This window comes from Homalodisca vitripennis, chromosome 1 (assembly GCF_021130785.1).
Source record: "Homalodisca vitripennis isolate AUS2020 chromosome 1, UT_GWSS_2.1, whole genome shotgun sequence".
NCBI lineage: Eukaryota > Metazoa > Arthropoda > Insecta > Hemiptera > Cicadellidae > Homalodisca > Homalodisca vitripennis.
This window is the reverse complement of record NC_060207.1, coordinates 132,066,938-132,086,650: the sequence shown is the minus strand read 5'-3', so window position 1 is coordinate 132,086,650 and position 19,713 is coordinate 132,066,938. Positions and strand designations below refer to the sequence as shown.

At 31.5% G+C, this 19,713-nt stretch overlaps 1 protein-coding gene across 3 annotated transcripts in view; it reads left to right on the top strand.

Annotated features, from left to right (window-relative positions):
- Window positions 1-11,725, top strand: part of LOC124371349 (fibroblast growth factor receptor homolog 1-like) — a 109,573-nt gene extending 97,848 nt beyond the window's left edge. For all 3 annotated transcript variants that reach the window (XM_046829689.1, XM_046829692.1, XM_046829681.1), the window contains exons 15-19: window positions 924-1,228; window positions 2,907-3,100; window positions 3,922-4,062; window positions 6,333-6,438; window positions 8,546-11,725. In XM_046829689.1, coding sequence (XP_046685645.1) covers window positions 924-1,228; window positions 2,907-3,100; window positions 3,922-4,062; window positions 6,333-6,438; window positions 8,546-8,638 — 839 coding nt within the window. In that variant the 3' untranslated portion in view covers window positions 8,639-11,725. The remainder of the gene's footprint in view (window positions 1-923; window positions 1,229-2,906; window positions 3,101-3,921; window positions 4,063-6,332; window positions 6,439-8,545) is intronic.
- Window positions 11,726-19,713: the final 7,988 nt, after the last annotated feature.

The window sequence follows — 19,713 nt, the reverse complement described above, 5'->3', positions numbered from 1 at the left end:
GGAACAGATGGCATATTTCTATGAAGAGGGTATTATAAAATTGGTTGAGAGGTATAATAAGTGTTTGAACAAACTTGGCAACTATTTCGAAAAGTAGAGTGAAGTATGTACTTTTGAAATTAATTTATGTTTTTGAAATAACCTTTCGTTGTGTACTTATGTTCAAATGGACCTTACTTAAAAAACATGCCTCGTAGTTTCATGAACTTCAATAAGATGTTATATGTACAGTTTCTGGGTAGTAAAATAAAATTGGTCCACATTTGCCAAACATCCTTTATCATTAATACATAATATTCGTCAGTGGTAGATAGGCAGTCCACTTCGCATAGAATATGAGTTGTTAAAAATGGCCCTAAACTTAAAAAAATTATCTGTATTAAAACCATATAAGTGTATTAAAACTATAAGTGCTTAGGAATTTTGGAAGTGTAGTGGTCATAATAGAGTGGATATTTATTATAAAAAATTAAAAATTGTATTCAATGAAAAAACTATGATGGATGGAAAAAATGGAGAGATGGAAAAAATGGAAGTGTGAATGGAGGAGTTAGATACGGAGGGGTGCAAAAATAAGCTCTTATATAAGTTAAGTTTCTATATTGGCTCGCAGCTATAGTGATTTTTCTACATTGGAGTTATACTTATGCAATATTTAGATGTGACAATTGATTAAAGTATCCAATAATTAATTTAATATTCTAGGCTGTACAATGGTTTTATTCAGCGTTTTGGTCTTGCACTCCTGGCTAATGTCCTTGTTGCCATTGCATTCACAATTATTGATAAACACCTTTTATTTTCAACTTTTATGGCAAACTTGATAAGATATCTCCATCCTCATTAATTTGGTTTAATAAGCAGATGATTAGTAAAATGTATTTTGTACATGTCTATAATTTTAATTCAAATCCTGTGCACAGAGGGTCACACTGATACTGAGATGATGGACTTGGTATCGGAGATGGAGATGATGAAGATGATTGGAAAACATCGCAACATTATCAATCTGCTGGGCTGCTGTACGCAGGATGGCCCGTTGTTTGTTATTGTGGAGTTTGCACCTCATGGAAACCTGCGAGATTTCTTGCGGCAACACCGACCCTCATCTGGCTATGAACCAGCCATTGGATCCAATGTCAAAGACCGCAACACATTAACACAGAAGGACCTGGTATCATTCGCCTTTCAGGTTGCTAGAGGCATGGAGTACCTGGCGTCCAGAAGGGTAATAAAAATTGTTAATTCGTTCAAGTGCTAACCAAATTTATTTTTAAAATTACTTGGAAACTACTAGTTAAAACATAATTCATATTTAGTTCAATACTGTACCTTAGTTATCTTGAATCATTTATTAAGTAAGGTTCAGAAGTGATTTGAAGAAATTACATTTGTAAACTTATATTAATTATAATTATTTTGATGGCTATAACTCTACTACTCAGTACTATGTTATTAAGAAGGTGTATTTAAGGTTAGGAGAAGTCTTTAATTTGTCTTACATAAAGACTTTTCATTACATCTGATAATACACAATTTGGCAACACAATTGTTTTTTTCTAACTTTCTAGACAAAACCTTCAACTAATTAGTTTTACAGATAAAAAGCGATAGATACATGTATGAAAATATATCTGAAACAAATTCAAAATTATATAACCTTCCATGTAAACTGCCAAGGTTTGTTGGCCTGTGGTTCATGAGCAGCTTGTTGAAATCTAAGTTAGTTAATTTTTTACTTCTCCAACAGGTGTTTCTGTTTTGATTTATTTAAGAGGCTGATGCTTACAAATACAAAAATACAGAACTCAATTTTTTTTCTTTGAAGTTTTAAAAGTTTGTGATATTTTTTTGTTTTTACAGGAACCCAAAATAGTGCAAAAAGTTTGAGGAAAATTGGTTGAAAAATATGATTTGTAATGCTGCTACGCACATTAATGTTGAAATTAATCAGTATATATTTCTCCTTTACTTGCCTGGGCTTTTCATTAAAGGCAACAACAATAGTGATTTTCCTCTATGGAATTACTCACTATTCCATAGAGGCTGATGCTTACAAATACAAAAATACAGAACTCAATATTTTTTCTTTGAAGTTTTAAAAGTTTGTGATATTTTTTTGTTTTTACAGGAACCCAAAATAGTGCAAAAAGTTTGAGAGGAAAATTGGTTGAAAAAATATGATTTGTAATGCTGCTACGCACATTAATGTTGAGATTAATCAGTATATATTTCTCCTTTACTTGCCTGGGCTTTTCATTAAAGGCAACAACAATAGTGATTTTCCTCTATGGAATTACTCACTATTCCATAGAGGCTGATGCTTACAAATACAAAAATACAGAACTAAATTTTTTTTCTTTGAAGTTTTAAAAGTTTGTGATATTTTTTTGTTTTTACAGGAACCCAAAATAGTGCAAAAAGTTTGAGGAAAATTGGTTGAAAAATATGATTTGTAATGCTGCTACGCACATTAATGTTGAAATTAATCAGTATATATTTCTCCTTTACTTGCCTGGGCTTTTCATTAAAGGCAACAACAATAGTGATTTCCCTCTATGGAATTACTCACTATTCCATAGAGGCTGATGCTTACAAATACAAAAATACAGAACTAAATTTTTTTTCTTTGAAGTTTTAAAAGTTTGTGATATTTTTTTGTTTTTACAGGAACCCAAAATAGTGCAAAAAGTTTGAGGAAAATTGGTTGAAAAATATGATTTGTAATGCTGCTACGCACATTAATGTTGAAATTAATCAGTATATATTTCTCCTTTACTTGCCTGGGCTTTTCATTAAAGGCAACAATAGTGATTTTCCTCTATGGAATTACTCTAATAAAAATTTTGTGTTAGTATCATATCAAACATTGCTCTTTTATACGAAGTTTATGGGTTTGTCGGCAGTGTATCCACAGAGACCTGGCAGCTCGTAATGTGCTGGTCAGCGACAACTATATCCTAAAGATTGCAGACTTTGGTTTGGCCAGAGACATCCACAGCCATGACTACTACAGGAAGACTACAGATGGAAGGCTGCCAGTCAAGTGGATGGCACCTGAAGCTCTGTTCCACAGAGTATACACCACCCAGTCTGATGTGTGAGTATAACTGTCAATTGTGTTAGTTCCAAAATAGTAGAATTATAGCATATATATGGTTTTAACTTATACAGTGCTATAAATTGAGGCATGGAAAATAAGCATTCAGACTGCCATCTGTCGAATGTAAGATCAGGTAGTAAATATTTAAATGGTAATGAGCAAAGTTATGTGATACAGCCCTAGCGTCGGACCCCAGAACTAATTGAAATTATGGACCTCAGTACACCATGTTCGTATTAATGATTTATGTAACTAATACAAACAAAGATACATGCTTGTAAAAGATTGGATTGATGTAGATTGAATTATAAATGTATCTTGAAATGTGCTAGTCAATTCAGAATCTGAATTTAGAAAGTCTTTTACATAATCAACTTCTCTGGATAAACCACAAGTTTGAAAAATTATTCAAGATGGCTCAAAGGAAATTTAGGGCATTTGATTTTTTGTATAAAGACTCTTATCTGAACTGCTGTATAATACTGTATGGATTGTTATTAAAATTTTTATTGTAGCAATCTACTAATTTTTTCATTTAGTTTTTGATATAATTTTGTTATATTTATTAATTCACTATATGTTCATCCTGGTTTTATTTAAGTGAAACTCTGCAAACTGTTTGCCATCTTTATAGAAATATTAATATTTGAATTTGCTTGACTATATTTTGTTGAATCAAGTATATGAGGTTTTATTAAAAAAAAGAACTTTGAAATCAAAAAAATATACCATAAATGGTTCAGTCCAAAACAAACTAATTAACTACTTAAACTCGTGCTTATTTATGTTTTATGATAAACAAAATGATGGCTGTGTAGATGGTCATATGGAGTGTTGTTGTGGGAGATCATGACACTGGGAGGCACTCCATACCCCTCCGTGCCTAGCATGGAGAAACTGTTCCAGCTGCTGAGGAGTGGCCACAGGATGGAGAAACCTCCTTGCTGTTCACTAGAAATGTTAGTATTGTGTCATAGTGGTAACTTTAACCCTTTGAACCCCAGACCAAAATATTGATGGTGGAAAAAAAACGTACCAAAATCATTTGACCTAAGAACTACCGAGAAATCCCCGGAGCAGAAACAGCTGTTTTGCATACTGTTTGTAAAAAATTAATACTTTTGCTATTTTTTATGCTATTGTCTTGTATTACACACCAAAATGTCCAGAATGAAATTATATACACAGAAAAAGATTAGTCTGAAGTATAAAAAAAATGTTTAACAGCATTAAAATAATTTTAAAATATATGTATATAGATTTTTAGGCAAAAAAATTGATTTTAAGATTTTTTAATTAAAAAATAAGAAATATTTTTACCATGGGCACCCACATTTTATTTTTCTAAATTTAGTTTTGTGTATGTACAAAAAAAATTATATTGATATCTCTAAAAATAAACTTTTTTTGAATTTTTATATAAAAGTATGCGACTTGTAAAAACCTCTAGGCGTACAACACAAAAATCACTGATATTACCTAAATAAATAAATAGTCAAAATTGTTGGTACTTACGATTTTGTATTTTAATAAAATACATATAAATATGTATTAATACTCATAAAATAAGTATTTTACGATTTCAAATAAATATGTATTAAACGCATATCCATGGCGACGATATTACGTCGCCCGGGGATTCTCGCAACTTCATTGGCGACGATACATCGTCGCCGCGGGGATCTTCGCATATCTTCTCGGCGACGATATTTCGTCGCCTGGGGTTCAAAGGGTTAACCATTGCAGTAAAATGGTTTAGTTATTTTTATTATATATATATATATATTCATTATTTTTAAGCCATTCAATCTTTGCTTGGAAAAATATGTTTTTTCATGCCAATATATCCAAAGATTGATGATTCATAGAGTTGATTATAAGCTGTTTCTTTTTTTATGATCTTAATGCCTTAAGGTGTTTGTTGAAAGAACTCGATTTTTGTCTTGATAAAAGGCATCAATGAGATTTCTTGTCAATACTGTACTCTCTTATTGGATTCTTTGACTAGTGCCTTACGTAAGTACTGTAAAAACTAAATACCAAAGCCTTGTTTCCTTTTTTCACTAAATTATATGTACTATTAGCTGACCTGCTTCTAGTGAATACATATTAATACATCTGTATTTGCGCATTTACATCTGTAAAGAAGGATAGTTGAATAAATAATTGTTGGACGAAATACTTAGAACCAAGACATTTTTAGGAATAATAATTACTTAAATTACAGCATATAAAGGATATAAAGTTTAAAAAAAGGTAAACACAATTTAAAAAAATTAATTTACTAAGAACCTACATGTAATACAGGAGTTTTTACTTTGTAATGAAACAAAATGTTATGAAAATTAGTAATTTTAGCATCGTTTCTCAACCATCCAAGATAAAGCCAAACTTAGTTTTTAAGAGAGCTTTTGAGAGGTGTAATGAAATTCATATTTTGCTATTTGATTTTTTTAGGTTTTACAAGTTAGAAATATCCTAAATTGAACTATTAAAAAAAAATTTGACATGTGCTGAAAAGTGACAACTGTACATATTTTTAGAAAAAAGTATTTCTTTGATAACATTAAGTAAAAATTTAGATACACTAACATTTTTAATGAGATAACAGTAAAAAAAAAACTATGAAATCGTTTAGCTTTAACATTTTAGACCACCCTGTTATACAAGAAGCAAAATATGTTAAAAATATTTAAAATTAGGTATATACCTGTATATTTGAAAATCCTTCAAAAATTACCCCTACATCCCAAAAGTGCCATTTTTGGGTATTTGGATGTTGAAACTTTTTTTCGATTCCTTTGGGTTGAAATATGGAGGTTTTAGTAGAAACGAAGATGGTAGGTTTCTCGATTCAGCGGATGATGGACTACCTCTCTCTGTATATGGGTCAGAATTCTTTCTATATAACAGACTCATAAGCAGGCAAAACATTGAATGTGTAGAGTCTGAGTCCAAATGATACTTCTAAAACCTTTCTTAATAATATATTTGTTCCTTTTCCTCGTAATATCAGGTGAAATATCATGTAACCTCTGTTTTAAAAACCAATCTCAATATTACTGTCTGTAAAAATATGTTCCTAATTTTTTTGGGATTACACATGTTTTGGTTTATGCAATTAATGCATCTTCATTTATTAGCCATATTGCAAAATGTATAGAATAGTTTGAACAACTTGAGCACTCCATGCAGATTTCACCACAGGATACTGTTTGATCTGTTACAGTTACATGCTGATGCGAGACTGCTGGAGCTATCAGCCCAATGAAAGGCCTATGTTCAGTGAACTGGTGGAGGACTTGGACAGGATACTGACCATTACAGCAAATGAGGTAAGTTTGTGTTCTTGGTGTGTTACATGTTGTATTAGTTGATCACTCAAGCTATGTGTTAAACCATCCCTGTTGAGAATATAATTACAACAGCGTATCAAATGCTTGACAAAGTTTTACTGGGCCTACCGAATTACTAAATCTGTTTAGCATTCTTTGACTTGGTTCATAATACCTAAGAATGCTCAGGTGTTCTCATCCAACTCAAATTTAATGCCTTACTTTCTGCCACAAAACCCAAATTTTCATCTGGGGTGTGTTCATCCGCTAGGTCATACAACTCTCTTTTTATTGTGAAGATAGTATACAAGTTTTGGCTCATCCTAGGAGTACCACAGCTATGTGTAACTTGCTTCCAGACAGTTATTGGAAACTTCAATACAGTACTATCAAGTGTACCAATAATTGTAAAATATTTTGAGCCAGAAACCGTTCATAAAATCAAAATGTAGAGTACTAGTGTCCCAAACTGTACTAAATTAGTTAGTAAGTTTCCCACCCAACAAAAAATTAAAAACAACGTACTTCCTATCCACAAATATTGTGAAACACTTGAGCATTACTATCCTGTAGCCAATTAATCCAAAGTAGCTGATTATTAACATTAACTTCGTGCTAGCTAGAAGAAAAAATCAATATATTTTCAATCTAGGTTATAAAACTTATTTTCTTTTTAATTATCTTATTTTTAATTGTCTTTTTGTTTAGAACTGACCCTATTTTGTCTGACGTACCTGGAGTAAAATAAATGTTGTTCCTTTCAATACTTCCATGACTTCTTTGCCAATGGCGCAGTGTAGTAGGTATAACGGTTGTTGTGAGATAACCGAATCAAGCAACATTGAGCATGGCTGCTGCTTGAATAGGTGACCGCTGAGCGATCCTGTCCTTGTAACCGAACCGCCTGCCCAGCCATTCGTGGTGGTTCGGATGTCACCTATAAGCGGTTGGTCAATCCAGCAGGGATCACTTCTGGTTGGTTTATACCTTCTAGTTGAACCTACCACTGGGCACAGCAAAAACTGATGTGTCACTTAAATCTGGGTAACCTTATAGATGTCAAGGAGCAGCACATTACTAACCGCAAATGTCGAAATTCTGGGGTGCAAGGGTAATTTGATAGGTCTAGTCTACTGTGAGAAATTACTGTTGGAGTTGAATGGGTTTGTTACCTAATTGTCACAAGTTCTTACTAGCCTCAACATAAGAGTGTGCCATCCCCTGCCTACTTTGACTGGAGAGGCTGGTTCAGAGTTGGCCTCCCCTTCTATCGAAGGGACATGACTTGAGATTAATTCCCTAAATTGTTCCTTGTGGATCTTGATAGGAGGTGGCCCCTACCCCTAACCTTACCCATCCAGAATATCCTGTCACTTTGGATGCAGCGCAAAGGTCTTTATAGGTTTAGGTGCAATTCACAAGCTTCTTGTCCTAAGAGAACAAAAGCCAATCTCCAGGTCCCCAGGAAAGGGGGCTTCTTGGCCCTAACTTCACCTGGTAAAATAAAACTTTACTCATGCTGCAATAGCTACAATTATCTGACAGAAGCCAGTTGGATATTAACAACATTGAGAAAATCAAAACTATCAGAGTGAAAAACACAAATGCCTTATTCTGTCTACAATGTTCTCTTATAGATACGTTGGATAATTCAAGAATTGGCCACAATATAGAACCACATAATAGTTTAATATCATCTATTATATGGACGCCAAACTACATAATGAAGCCATAAGTCCATATAGCGTCAAACCGTGTAAAAGGGTTAAAAAACATTAAAAACGTTAACCCTTAATTACCATTGTGGGACTTGTAACTTAACTACCGTGATGGGGTCATTTTTATCCCAAAGTTTTTGTTCTTTAAAAGTCATAAAGATCCATTATAGTTGAAAACTAAAAAGACCAATTTTTGCCACATTAATGAAAAAAGTCTAAGAGTTTAACCAATAATATTATTAGCTTACTAATATAATAGTTAATATTCCATGTATCCTGGTTGTTGCCTCAAACCTCCTTTAGCTACATAATGAATGAATTTTACTATGATAAGGTATATTGTTCTTTACTTTTTGATGGAAAGTAAAAGAGAGTTCTAAACTGTGCAGGAGTACCTAGACCTGGGATTACCACAGCTGGACACACCCCCTTCCAGTGAAGAGTCCAGTGTTGGAGAGGAACAGTTCCCTTATCTGCTGTAGACCAGATGTTGGATATAACATCACACTTTAATAGGAACAAATTAGTGAAGGCTCTGACTACCATGTGCCTGGATTGTGCTTTGTGCCTTCATTGCAGCTCTTCTGAAAATTTACAACTCTGCAAGACTGAGCAATGGTGCTATTAACGTGATAACTGGACTTACATGCTGATCTCAGCACCTCCCTAACAACATCTTCGAAAACAGTCCAGAAGAATTTTGTATGATAATGTTTATTAGTTACAACCATCAACCAACTTTAGATTTGGTGTCAAAATGGTATTCAGTGCAAAATCAATCTAATTCTTAAAGGTTTAAAACACATTACTATTGTTCGGATTATGGCAAACTAATGCATTGTATTATAGATAGATTGTATAAAAAGATTATCGTCTATCTATAGCCTTGTCTAGTCGGTATATCAGGTATATCAGTTATTGCGTCAGGCAACAATGAGGGTTTCCTTCTTGGATAATGACCATATATCAGCTCCAACTTTTCCCGCTCACATTTTCCGTCCATCTGTCCGGCCATTGGTGTTGGTTTGGAAGTTACTTTTAGTTGTTAGTCCATTGATTAACACTTGGAACTGAAACCCATTGTGGTATGGCTGTTCCATAATGATAAAAATGGGCTGTACAATTTCTTCCTTTAAGAGCCATCTGTAACCAAATGATTTTGAATTTTTTACATATGAACAATGTCATTCCTTTAACTATTGTTTGGCATCTTCTTTATTTAAGTTGTGAAATTTCACAAGACTTTTAATTTGAAGATATAGCTTATACGAGTAAACATCCAAATACCTTTGAAGGATTTTGTCAAATATGTAGTGTTTTGTAATTTAGCATTTTATTTAAAGAAACTTTGAGATCATTTGAAAAATAACCAGCAATACAGTAGTTTGTAGTATGTATATGAATGATGCATTAAAATGAGATACACCACAAAAAATACGAAACGGAATACAAAAATTAGTAAAATGGTTTAAAGTTTACACTGTTCTTATGGCACAAAAATCAAAATGGTCATCAATAAAGCTGGTTCGCCATCATCCACTATTAATAATAATATATTAATAAATGTTTGTAGGAATAATATGGAAGCTGAAGAGTGGTCAACAATCTTAGCATTTGTCATAGATAAGAGAGTAAGTTTTAATGTTTTTAGTGATTTTCCATTACTGTTACTATACCTTTTGTATGTTATTTGATTTGCTGAAGAAAATGGTTTTGTTAAAGTTTTAAGATTTGTTTTTGTTTTAAATGTATATTATTATAGTTTATATTGATATTTGTAATTTTCTATGTTGTATTACTGTCATTATTGTATTTAAAAGGCAGAAAATCACTATCCTTTACAAATTCTTTACTTTTGCTAAATTCTGTAATTTTTTAATTACAATAATTAATTTATAAAATGTGTTAAGCAAAGCTGGACCTTGCAGTAGTTGTACTAAGTGATTTTAAAGTGTGCTTTATACTGTTAAAAATAAATTATTCTTTCTTTAAGAATTATTCAAATGCGTTATTTGAGTATCAATTAATTAGACATGTGTTTATAAAAACTTGATTAGCTTATTGTGGCCATCTGCTGTTTAAGCCCAACTTTAAGTTTCTTTTTGAACCTATTTTGTAAATTTATCAAATATTAACTCACATTTCTGCTTGTCCATTATTATTATTATAATTAATAAATTTAAATATAGTTTCAAAATTAAAAACAAATGAAAATAATATAGAGAACATTGTAAATGTATTTGTTTTGAACTTAACATGTAGAATCAGTATCCATGAAATAATTGTGGCTATAAATGTTTTAGCAACGTAAAAAATTGTAATAGTTACTGTGATATCTGTCTTTTAATACCATAGTATATATTTGTCATGTTGTTGTAAATTAATTACAGTATATATTATATTATTCTTATGTTTGTATAATATTGTATATGACAGAATAATTAATTAAATACTTGTTTTAGTTAAGTGTTAAAATGAAAAATTACCGATTACGTTAGGTTAATTAACCTAATTTATGATAGTCAGTATACTATAACTTAAGTATATCCATGTATGAATTAATGTGCATTTAAAATTTACACTATGTAACATTGAAGTCTGTCTGTGCCTTGTACAGTATCTTATTAAAGATGTTCTGATACAAAAATAGATAGTAATATTTTCTGATGAAACACTGTTTATCAAATAGAAATGTTAAAAATGCAACTCAGCAACCTGAAGGATGTCTAAAACTATTGATTTAAAATGCATTATTTTACAAATAGAAGCATACTTGTGTAATGCCAAAATTTGCTTTGTAATTATTTCTTTGACTACCATATCATTATAAATAATTGGCTAGTGCTTTTGTTGTTCCATGACAGAAGTATCTGTGCTTTTGTTGTTCAGTGCATACAGTTGTTAGAATAGCTGTCTGTTAATTGTGAGGCCAGTATTATTATTGTTTATGATGTATATAAGATATATTATATTTGTGTGTCTGTCTCATTGATGGTTCAACAAAGTTCGGTACTTAGAGGAGGTTGATCTCAGTCGGATTTATTTATTACTTTTTTTGTTAGTTGAGTAATTCTGAGGATGTATATCAAAACTGCTAATGATCCCAAAGAAAGATAAAAATAGTCTTGTGTTTAATTATTAATATTATTCGTAATATTTCTTGTTTATGCCACAGTGAAAGTAATATGCCTCTGCAACATGTTAAGTCAATTCAACACTATCCAGATGACTGTATCAAGATGACTATGAATGTAAAACTGCAAAGAATTTTTAAAACACAATGAAAAAATTCTGGAATAAAATGTTGCTAAATATCTTCTAAATACAGCATCTAATGTTTTTCCATATCTCATGGTTCTTATATTTTTAGCGTTTGACATTGTTAAATTTAGTTTACCTTTTATAAAGTCAATTAATAGTTTTGACGTTTCTTCAGCAACATTTGTATTAAAATCTGTTTTTACGTAACTTATTTTAAAATTGAATGTAACGTCCAAATGTGATTGAATAAAGGATATAATCATAACCAACAGAAAGACTATTTTTCTTCCAGGATTAAATTGCGCTAGTATGGCTTTATTAGCTAGAAAAGATCTATTCTGTATTTTATAATCGTGTTTTTAAATCCCGTCAGGACGAAAGTAGTAGTGTAATAGCAATTAATATTAACTGCCCTGAAATTCAATTTAGAATCCAATGGGCTTTAAATATTGCTATAAAATGTTGCAGTAAGTTAATCAATTGTACATTGGATTCATTAATAAATTAGTAGTTTGTATTAAAGTCAACATAGCTATTAATAGCAGAGTATAAATTGATTTTGTAAATTTTGACAGCTTTTAAATTGGAGCAAGTAACCTAACCTGAAAAATTCCATAACCAAGGAAAGTCTGCAGAAGCAGGGATAGATCCAGAAAATGTGATATTTCAGACAACATTTACGTCAATAATAATATGAGTAAACTGATCGAACAGTTAGAAAACAAATCATTGTAAAACAGTAATATATTAGAGAAGCGTTTCGTTGTTTTCCTTGTCATATATAATGTGTATTTCCCTTTTAATCTCTTCCCAACAGATGTTTCATTAACATTAACTTTTATTAGTTCTGATCAGATATTTATATAACAGTTTCTTTACATTTTGGTAAAGACGTCATTCCTGCACGTGGAAAATATAAAAATGCGTGATATGAAATTAAAATTTTTTCCCTGTGCAAAACATGCATCCATAGTCCGCCTAAAGAAGTAACAAGGAGCAACAGTAACCTCTCACTAGCATGGCTGGTTAGCCACTGAACAGAGAAACGCATTGACATCAAAATGGCTGCCATAGATTTTCCCCTGCGCAAAACATACATCCATAGCCCACCAAAGAAGTAGTCACATAAAGAAATGTACTGGTTTACTGGATCACTTAAAGATTTACTGGTCCAGTTTTCTTCTAATTTATAAAAATAATTTGATTGAACTTTCTAAATACAAATGTACATAGACTGAAAGTTTACTTACACTTCTGTGGTGTGTAAGTTTTATGTTAGTTAACTTGTGTACAGAATATTTATATCAATATCTAACAAAAAGACAGTTTAACAACTTAATTTCTTTTTTAGCACTTTATATAAAAGCAAAAACATGATTATAAGTATGAAATTTGAGTAATTTGTTTTCACGCAGTCTCTTTAGTGTTGATCATGACTCAAAATGGAAACTCTTATTGCTCTTTTATAACATGTCTATTTAAAACTATTCTAATTTAAAAATTGTGAACATATGTTTTCAATACAGTTACTTAATAAATTGCAACAATCATATTTTTATACTGGTTTGAATCTTTTTGGTTACAAACAGTAATTTAATTTCATATATTAGCCTAAAATATTAATTTAATCAAAAAGCAGTAAAATGTTTTATTAATAGCTTTAAAAGGTTGAATGTAATGTACTTGATGTAAGGCTTTAAAATTATGTATAAACATTGATTGATCTAGGTATTTACCAAATAAGATCTAAACAAAAGCTGTTAAAATATGAAAAATTAAGTATATATCACAAATTACAATATAACAGTTTCTAGGCATTTTTCTTTGTCTGTGGCACAATATATTTTTTACAGTGAAAAATGCATTATATACAGTTAGAACTCATTTGTTGTGCCATGATTTGTGGAATTCACACCCACAAAAACCCAGTGGTTCTGATGTATTTCCCTCCCAAAACCACTTTCCCTCTGCATTTCCCTCTGTTTACAATTAAAAAAAAAAAAAAAAAAAAAAAAAAAAAAAAAAAAAAAAAAAAAAAAAAAAAAAAAAAAAAACTAAAATATGTCATATAAATCCCTGTTAAGATTTCTTCTGTTATATCTCAGATATGTTGCAGGACAGTACTAATATACTTACCTGACAAAGGGGTTCATATAATCACATGGGATAAAGGATAGTTTACTAAGAATATATACACAATTATATTATATACTCTGTTTTATTTCAACATAAAACATTAAAAATTGAAAATTAAATTGATTGCTCTCAAAATGAAATGTTTCAATATTGCATAGCTGGAAGGAGTGAGATGTGAATAAATAATATCTTAAGTTATGTATATTCTTACTTTTTTCATGAACAGATTATTTATAGTAAGTATAGTCTTATTTTAAAAGATCTGTTATTTGATAATGAATGTACATATTCATGAGAACAGTGGAAAAGGCCTAATTAATATTGGTGCTTTTAATAAAGAAGTGGACTTTTTTTTATTATCTTGTAAATATGTAGGCGTACTATAAGATGTATATATGTTGTAAATTAATATTATAAGAATATTTTAAAACATTTGTGTTGAAAGAATTTTGAAAATAGTACTGATTTGAAAGAATTTTATTGGTGAACGAAGGACATTGTATGTGTTAACTAGTCACTAGAATTGTATATTACCACCTGTGTCTTAATTATAAAACACACTTTTGTATTATTATAAATAAATATGTTTATTTCTAGCAATTCACTAAAAATTGTTTTCATTATTGGACCTATAGTGCAAATTTATCTAAGAGATTGACATAAACTTAATTTATAACTTGTTTAACCTGTTATTTTGTTTAAACTATTTAGAAGATGAAATCATGATATTTCTTTTTCAGTATGTGCACAATTAGAGTAGTTTAATTTATTTATTTTATTGTATCACATAACTATTTAATTTTTAACAGAAACCCATAGTAGATACTGATTATTATTTATTTAGTTTTGAGCTTTCCTTACCATACTATTAAACTTTTAACCTACAAAAGGAATGTTTGATGTACATATCAATCATCTGTATCATCATCTGTGGCTTGTTTTGAACAGTCTACAGATTTTGAGTTGAAAGCCCTTGAGAAGACTAGACATTTTACGAAATTAATAAATATAGCACAGCTAGGTCAGGAGAAATTTTAATCTAACATAATCAGTCTACATATTTTATAGTAAAAAAATAAAAATAATTAATGTTAGGATAATTCAAAATTAAGTGTTAATTTAGCTTATCAATAAAATTTAAGCTAGATTTTTTAGGGGTTTATATTTGAGTTTTACGTAACTTTAATATTTCTAGTAGTTTCTCTAAAGTCTATTTTAACTGTTTCAATGAATCTAGCATGATGTATATGTAATTTCTCACTGATAACTGAGAATTTACAGACCTGAATTAATGAATAATGTTATGAAAATGAGTGATAGGTTAGTGAGTTAAATTGTAAAGTACTACAAAAAGTTTTACTGAAAATAGATAAATAATGATGAATCGGAAAGATGGCTGTTCCTTGACAAGACTTTTGTATTTAAAGACATTCAATTTTTATGTAGTCTTCGTTCAGTATACACACATTATATAGTCATTAGATGGTTGAAATAAATATTTTACACAGAGACTGAAATTATTTATCGAAAAGGCTGCATGCACTATATGCCGAGTAGCTACATAAGCCTATTAACACCAGCAAATGTAATAATTTTGAATATATTAACTCAAGAAAAAAATGTTTTTTCTAGATAAGTACAACCACAATTTTTCAAGTGGTAACAAATTTTAGTGTTGGATGCAAAATTTTCTCATAGACTCATAATATTATAATATGACATAATCAAAGACAGTACTCAGTCCCTTGCAGTGCCTCGTCAACCGGCCGATCAGCTGATAAAGTGGATCAGCTGATAACGTCGATGCACTGGGAACTGGAATATTATCAGTTGTTACGTAATCCGCCGGTAGCGATGTTGTCTTGTCGAATCCTGTTAAATATTTGTGTCAGATATTAGTGGGCATAACAAAATGCTGTGCGTTTTATTATTAATTTATTTATTCGTTGTGTTTAGTACTACGTTTGTGAATTTTAAATATGAAAATTCCAGATGGATAATCCTCGTCTAATAATTCTTCTTGACATCAGAAGATGACTGTAAGTGGAAGTGGAAACTGTAATAGCGTTTATGACAGCTATTGGACTGTTTGATGAAGGTATGTGTTAACATTACTTGTCTTATACACAAATATTATACTAATTGTCTATATTCTCTTTGGGATCATTATTATAATATAGAAAATACTAATACCAACTCAATTGAAAAATGTTTGGTTTAAGTCAAGTTTTTAAATAAATTATGATATTTATAATGAAAGAATCGATAACCTTTATAAACTATATACATGTTCTAGTCCAATGAATTTCGTGTGAGTAGTTAAAATTAATTTGGATTTATTACGATTTAATTTTATTTATATAAGCGCTGAACTTATAGTTTGCTTTGTTTAATTTTTACTAATCAGAACTGAGAGAAAAAAATTCAAATGGAACGCATTTGGAGTATAAAGAAAGAGCACAACTTTACAAAATGAAAGACACACATGTTTTGTTTGGAATATACTTTATTGAACAATGACCAAACTCCTTTCTTAATAAAGTAGTAAACTTAAGCTTTCCTAAAATACTATAGCGCAAACGTTTGTCAATTAAGAAGAGGGATTAAAGCTTTAAAAGGACTTTGCTAACTTATATTCAAAAATGTACTGTGTTTTCGTTCCAGCTAATATTTGACTGAACGAATTATGCATAGCCCCAATATACTCATATTCTAACGAATCCTTTTCTATAAAAGTCTACAATTTCCCTAAGTGAAACAATAGGAGACTGGAAAGTAGGTTCTCATCAAAACAACTCGATCTGAATTCGAGGAATATTCATAAGCAAACTCGAGGAGTTCTAATTGAAATAGTGTGACGAGTTTATTTGCTAAATTGTCAAAGTTATTGCCACACAATAGGTCCTCGACTAGTTAAAATTCAAGCATGCTGTCTCTCGTTAAGTTACTATCCAAATAGATATCTAGGATGACCCAATTCGAACTTCGGTGATAGCATAGCAAGAATTGGTAAGTACCAAGCGCCTTATCAGCGCTGGTGACCACAATTATTGTCCCACAATAGGCCCTCAACTAGATAAAAGTCAAATGTGCTGTTCCTAGTTAAGTTACTATCCAAATAGATAGCTAAGATGACGCAATTCGATGGCTAAATATCAAGTGCTTCTTAGCATATGGGTAACATTTAAGATAGGTAATAATACTACTTACTGCAAGAAATTGGTTTTCTGAAAATACTTTTTTAAATTTGAACCATTTTATTAAAATAAACGATACATTTACTTTTACTGAACATTTTCCATGGAATATTTGCATAATAAATAATAAAATATTAACAAATATAGTATGTATATATGTATGTTTACATCTTGCTATCTATCTTGGTGGCCGTAACTTTTGACCATCATTTGACTGTCACCCTATTTAAAAGAGTATACTAAGATACTATTAATTTTAAATACTAATTTAATGAAATAGCATCGATATCAGATCAGTACCTTAATTGCAAGTTAGAAAATCAATAATCATGTAATGTTACCGTTAGATTTGCCGTCACTCACCGCCGCCGCAAGCGTATATGGCGTAACTCGCCTTCGGCTTGCTGGGGGCTACGCCCCCATGCCCAATGATGGTCGCTTGCAAATTCGGGGTTAAGTGGAAGTCGGGGAGAGGTTAATTCCGGGCATTAGATTAGGGGTCTGGAAGTTTAAAGTAGACCTATTTTATTGAATTTTCCGGATTTCACCAAAGTTTTGACTTTAAGGGCATTTTGTGGCTTAACCGTTAGAGATACGAGAAAACGTGACCGGACCTTTCTTGTCGGAAATTTAATTTCATCTTTCGATTTACCCCCGGATTTGAGCTACAACTTCTGGTTTAGACAGTACAGAGCTTGGAAGAAAACGCCGTTGGTTAACATTAACTCTTGATCAGTAAGTGGACCATCTATATGATTGTCTACTTACATTTAAATCTTGGTTGCAATAATATACACTATTTAAACAGTGATTATATTCTAGATTCCCTCAAAATTGATAACAGTACAAAACAATAGAAATAAGCGTTATATTATACAAACTTAAATCGCTGACATGAACAATAATTTAGTGTTCGTAAAATGTTTAACCAATTTCTTCGTCTTCATACTGGTATTGGTGGGTATGGTGTTGGCATGTGTGTCTCGAAGTTGGTGATAGTGTTGGGGGGCGGGGTGGAATCCTGCCCCCCGTATCTACGCCGCTCCGACCATCGCGAACGTAGTGTAGCGGTCATCCTATCTGTTTTGTCCATCCAATACCGCTCCCAGGATCGTTAATCGAACACACCGCCCCACATTGAAGTTGTATACTCAATAGTAGACTGACTGCAGATGATTCCAAAAAGAATCTTTAGGATGGAAGGAGTTGTGAAGATCGTCCCAGGAAACTTTCCGGACGCTTTTCTTTTAGGATACGGGAGTTCAAGAAAATAAGTCTGAAGAACCTCGGAAGTTTTTTCCCGAAGTTCGCTTCCAAGCAGAAAAAAAACGTGAATATCTCCTTAGACTCCCTGGATGCCTGTCCTGTTGAAGTTCACAGATGGATCTGTAAGGACTCTTCTCTGCTGACTCAAGAATTCAAAGAAGGAGGAGCTCTTTCGAAGCCCTTTCGGAACTGTTGAAATTAAAACCTCCTGTTGTCTACTCCGCTGGCCTGTGTCCTCTTCAAGAAACCCTGGTGGTTGGGATTTTGGTTGACTTTCCCTCTCCTTACGGAAGACGAAGCTGTCTCTAACAAAAGAGTAGACGACTGTAGGCCGGACTTGGCTAAATCTTTCTTCGTTAGAACCCTCTTTCAACCGGGTGGATAAATTCCTTGTAGTGTACCTCCTGAACTTTCTTTCAACCCCTTTTAGAAGTTACCTTTGAACTAGATTTAACAGCGATTTGTTTACAGTATAAGAGCTCTTACAAACACGTGCAACAAGCTCAAGCCTTTAATTAAAAGACATCCAGTTACTGTGGAAACAATTAATAATACAGACATTTTCAATTTATTTGGTTTCCATGAAAACAAACAAATATAATTGTTTTGGAATAATTTATATTAAATTTATTTGTGATACAGGACAAAATTATATTAGTAAAAGTTTATTTCTCTCGGAATTGATCCAGTAACTCTAGTGTCCAGTAATATTAGTGGCCATTATGGTTTTTTAGAAAGTCACGTTTATGCAGTCAAATTGTGTTTTTACACAACAATTCTGTAATAGAGGCCCATCATTATGTAGGCATGGGTGAAAACTAATTCAAAAACTTATAAATAGAACACTTTGATATGTTGTATCAGCAACTCTCCTCTGCAGATACTGCAGCAAGGACTGACTGCACGTAGGCGAAATACACGTTGCTACAACGATGCGACATTAAAAATATGAGAACTGATTTCTTGACTAAGTACGTCACTCCTCATATACTATTTTCTCCTTTGACGAGATACACAAGTACTAAGCGCGCCTCCCCTCAACTAATTGAAATATCGAGTAACGGTGAGGAGCAGTTTGGGTCCACTAGTTAATATTTAATATAAACAAACTTCATTCTTATACAGAAAGTCCTAGATCCAACGTCTAGATGATGTTACAAACAAACTTGAATCCACATCTTGCCTTTTTTAATGTAAACTTAGCCAACCCAATTTATCGATATTGGTTAAAATTGTATAGCGAGTATACCGCTGCAACGCACCAAACGCTGTTTTATTTTGGGTTCAAACAGACAGATCGTATCCTTTATTTCCCCACCACTTTATATCTGTATTTTAAACGTTTTATTTATTTCATATTTTTAGTTACAACTTTAATTTGTATAAGAGTATTTTGTTTCTCCAGTACATTTAGTACTAAAAGTAACAGCATTTTATAATATAATTTCATATATGCAATGTTATTTCCGCTATAATGGTGTTAGTGAAATTTAACAATAACATTTGAAGACTATCACTATTTCGAAATTGGTTAATATATATATATATATATATATTATATATATATATATATATATATATATATAATTTCAATAAACATTGAATCGCAAAAAGTACTTGCTCCGCCGGGAGTCGAACCCGGATCTCTCACTTGCCGGGTGAATGTGCTACCATTACACCACAGAGCGCTTACTTTT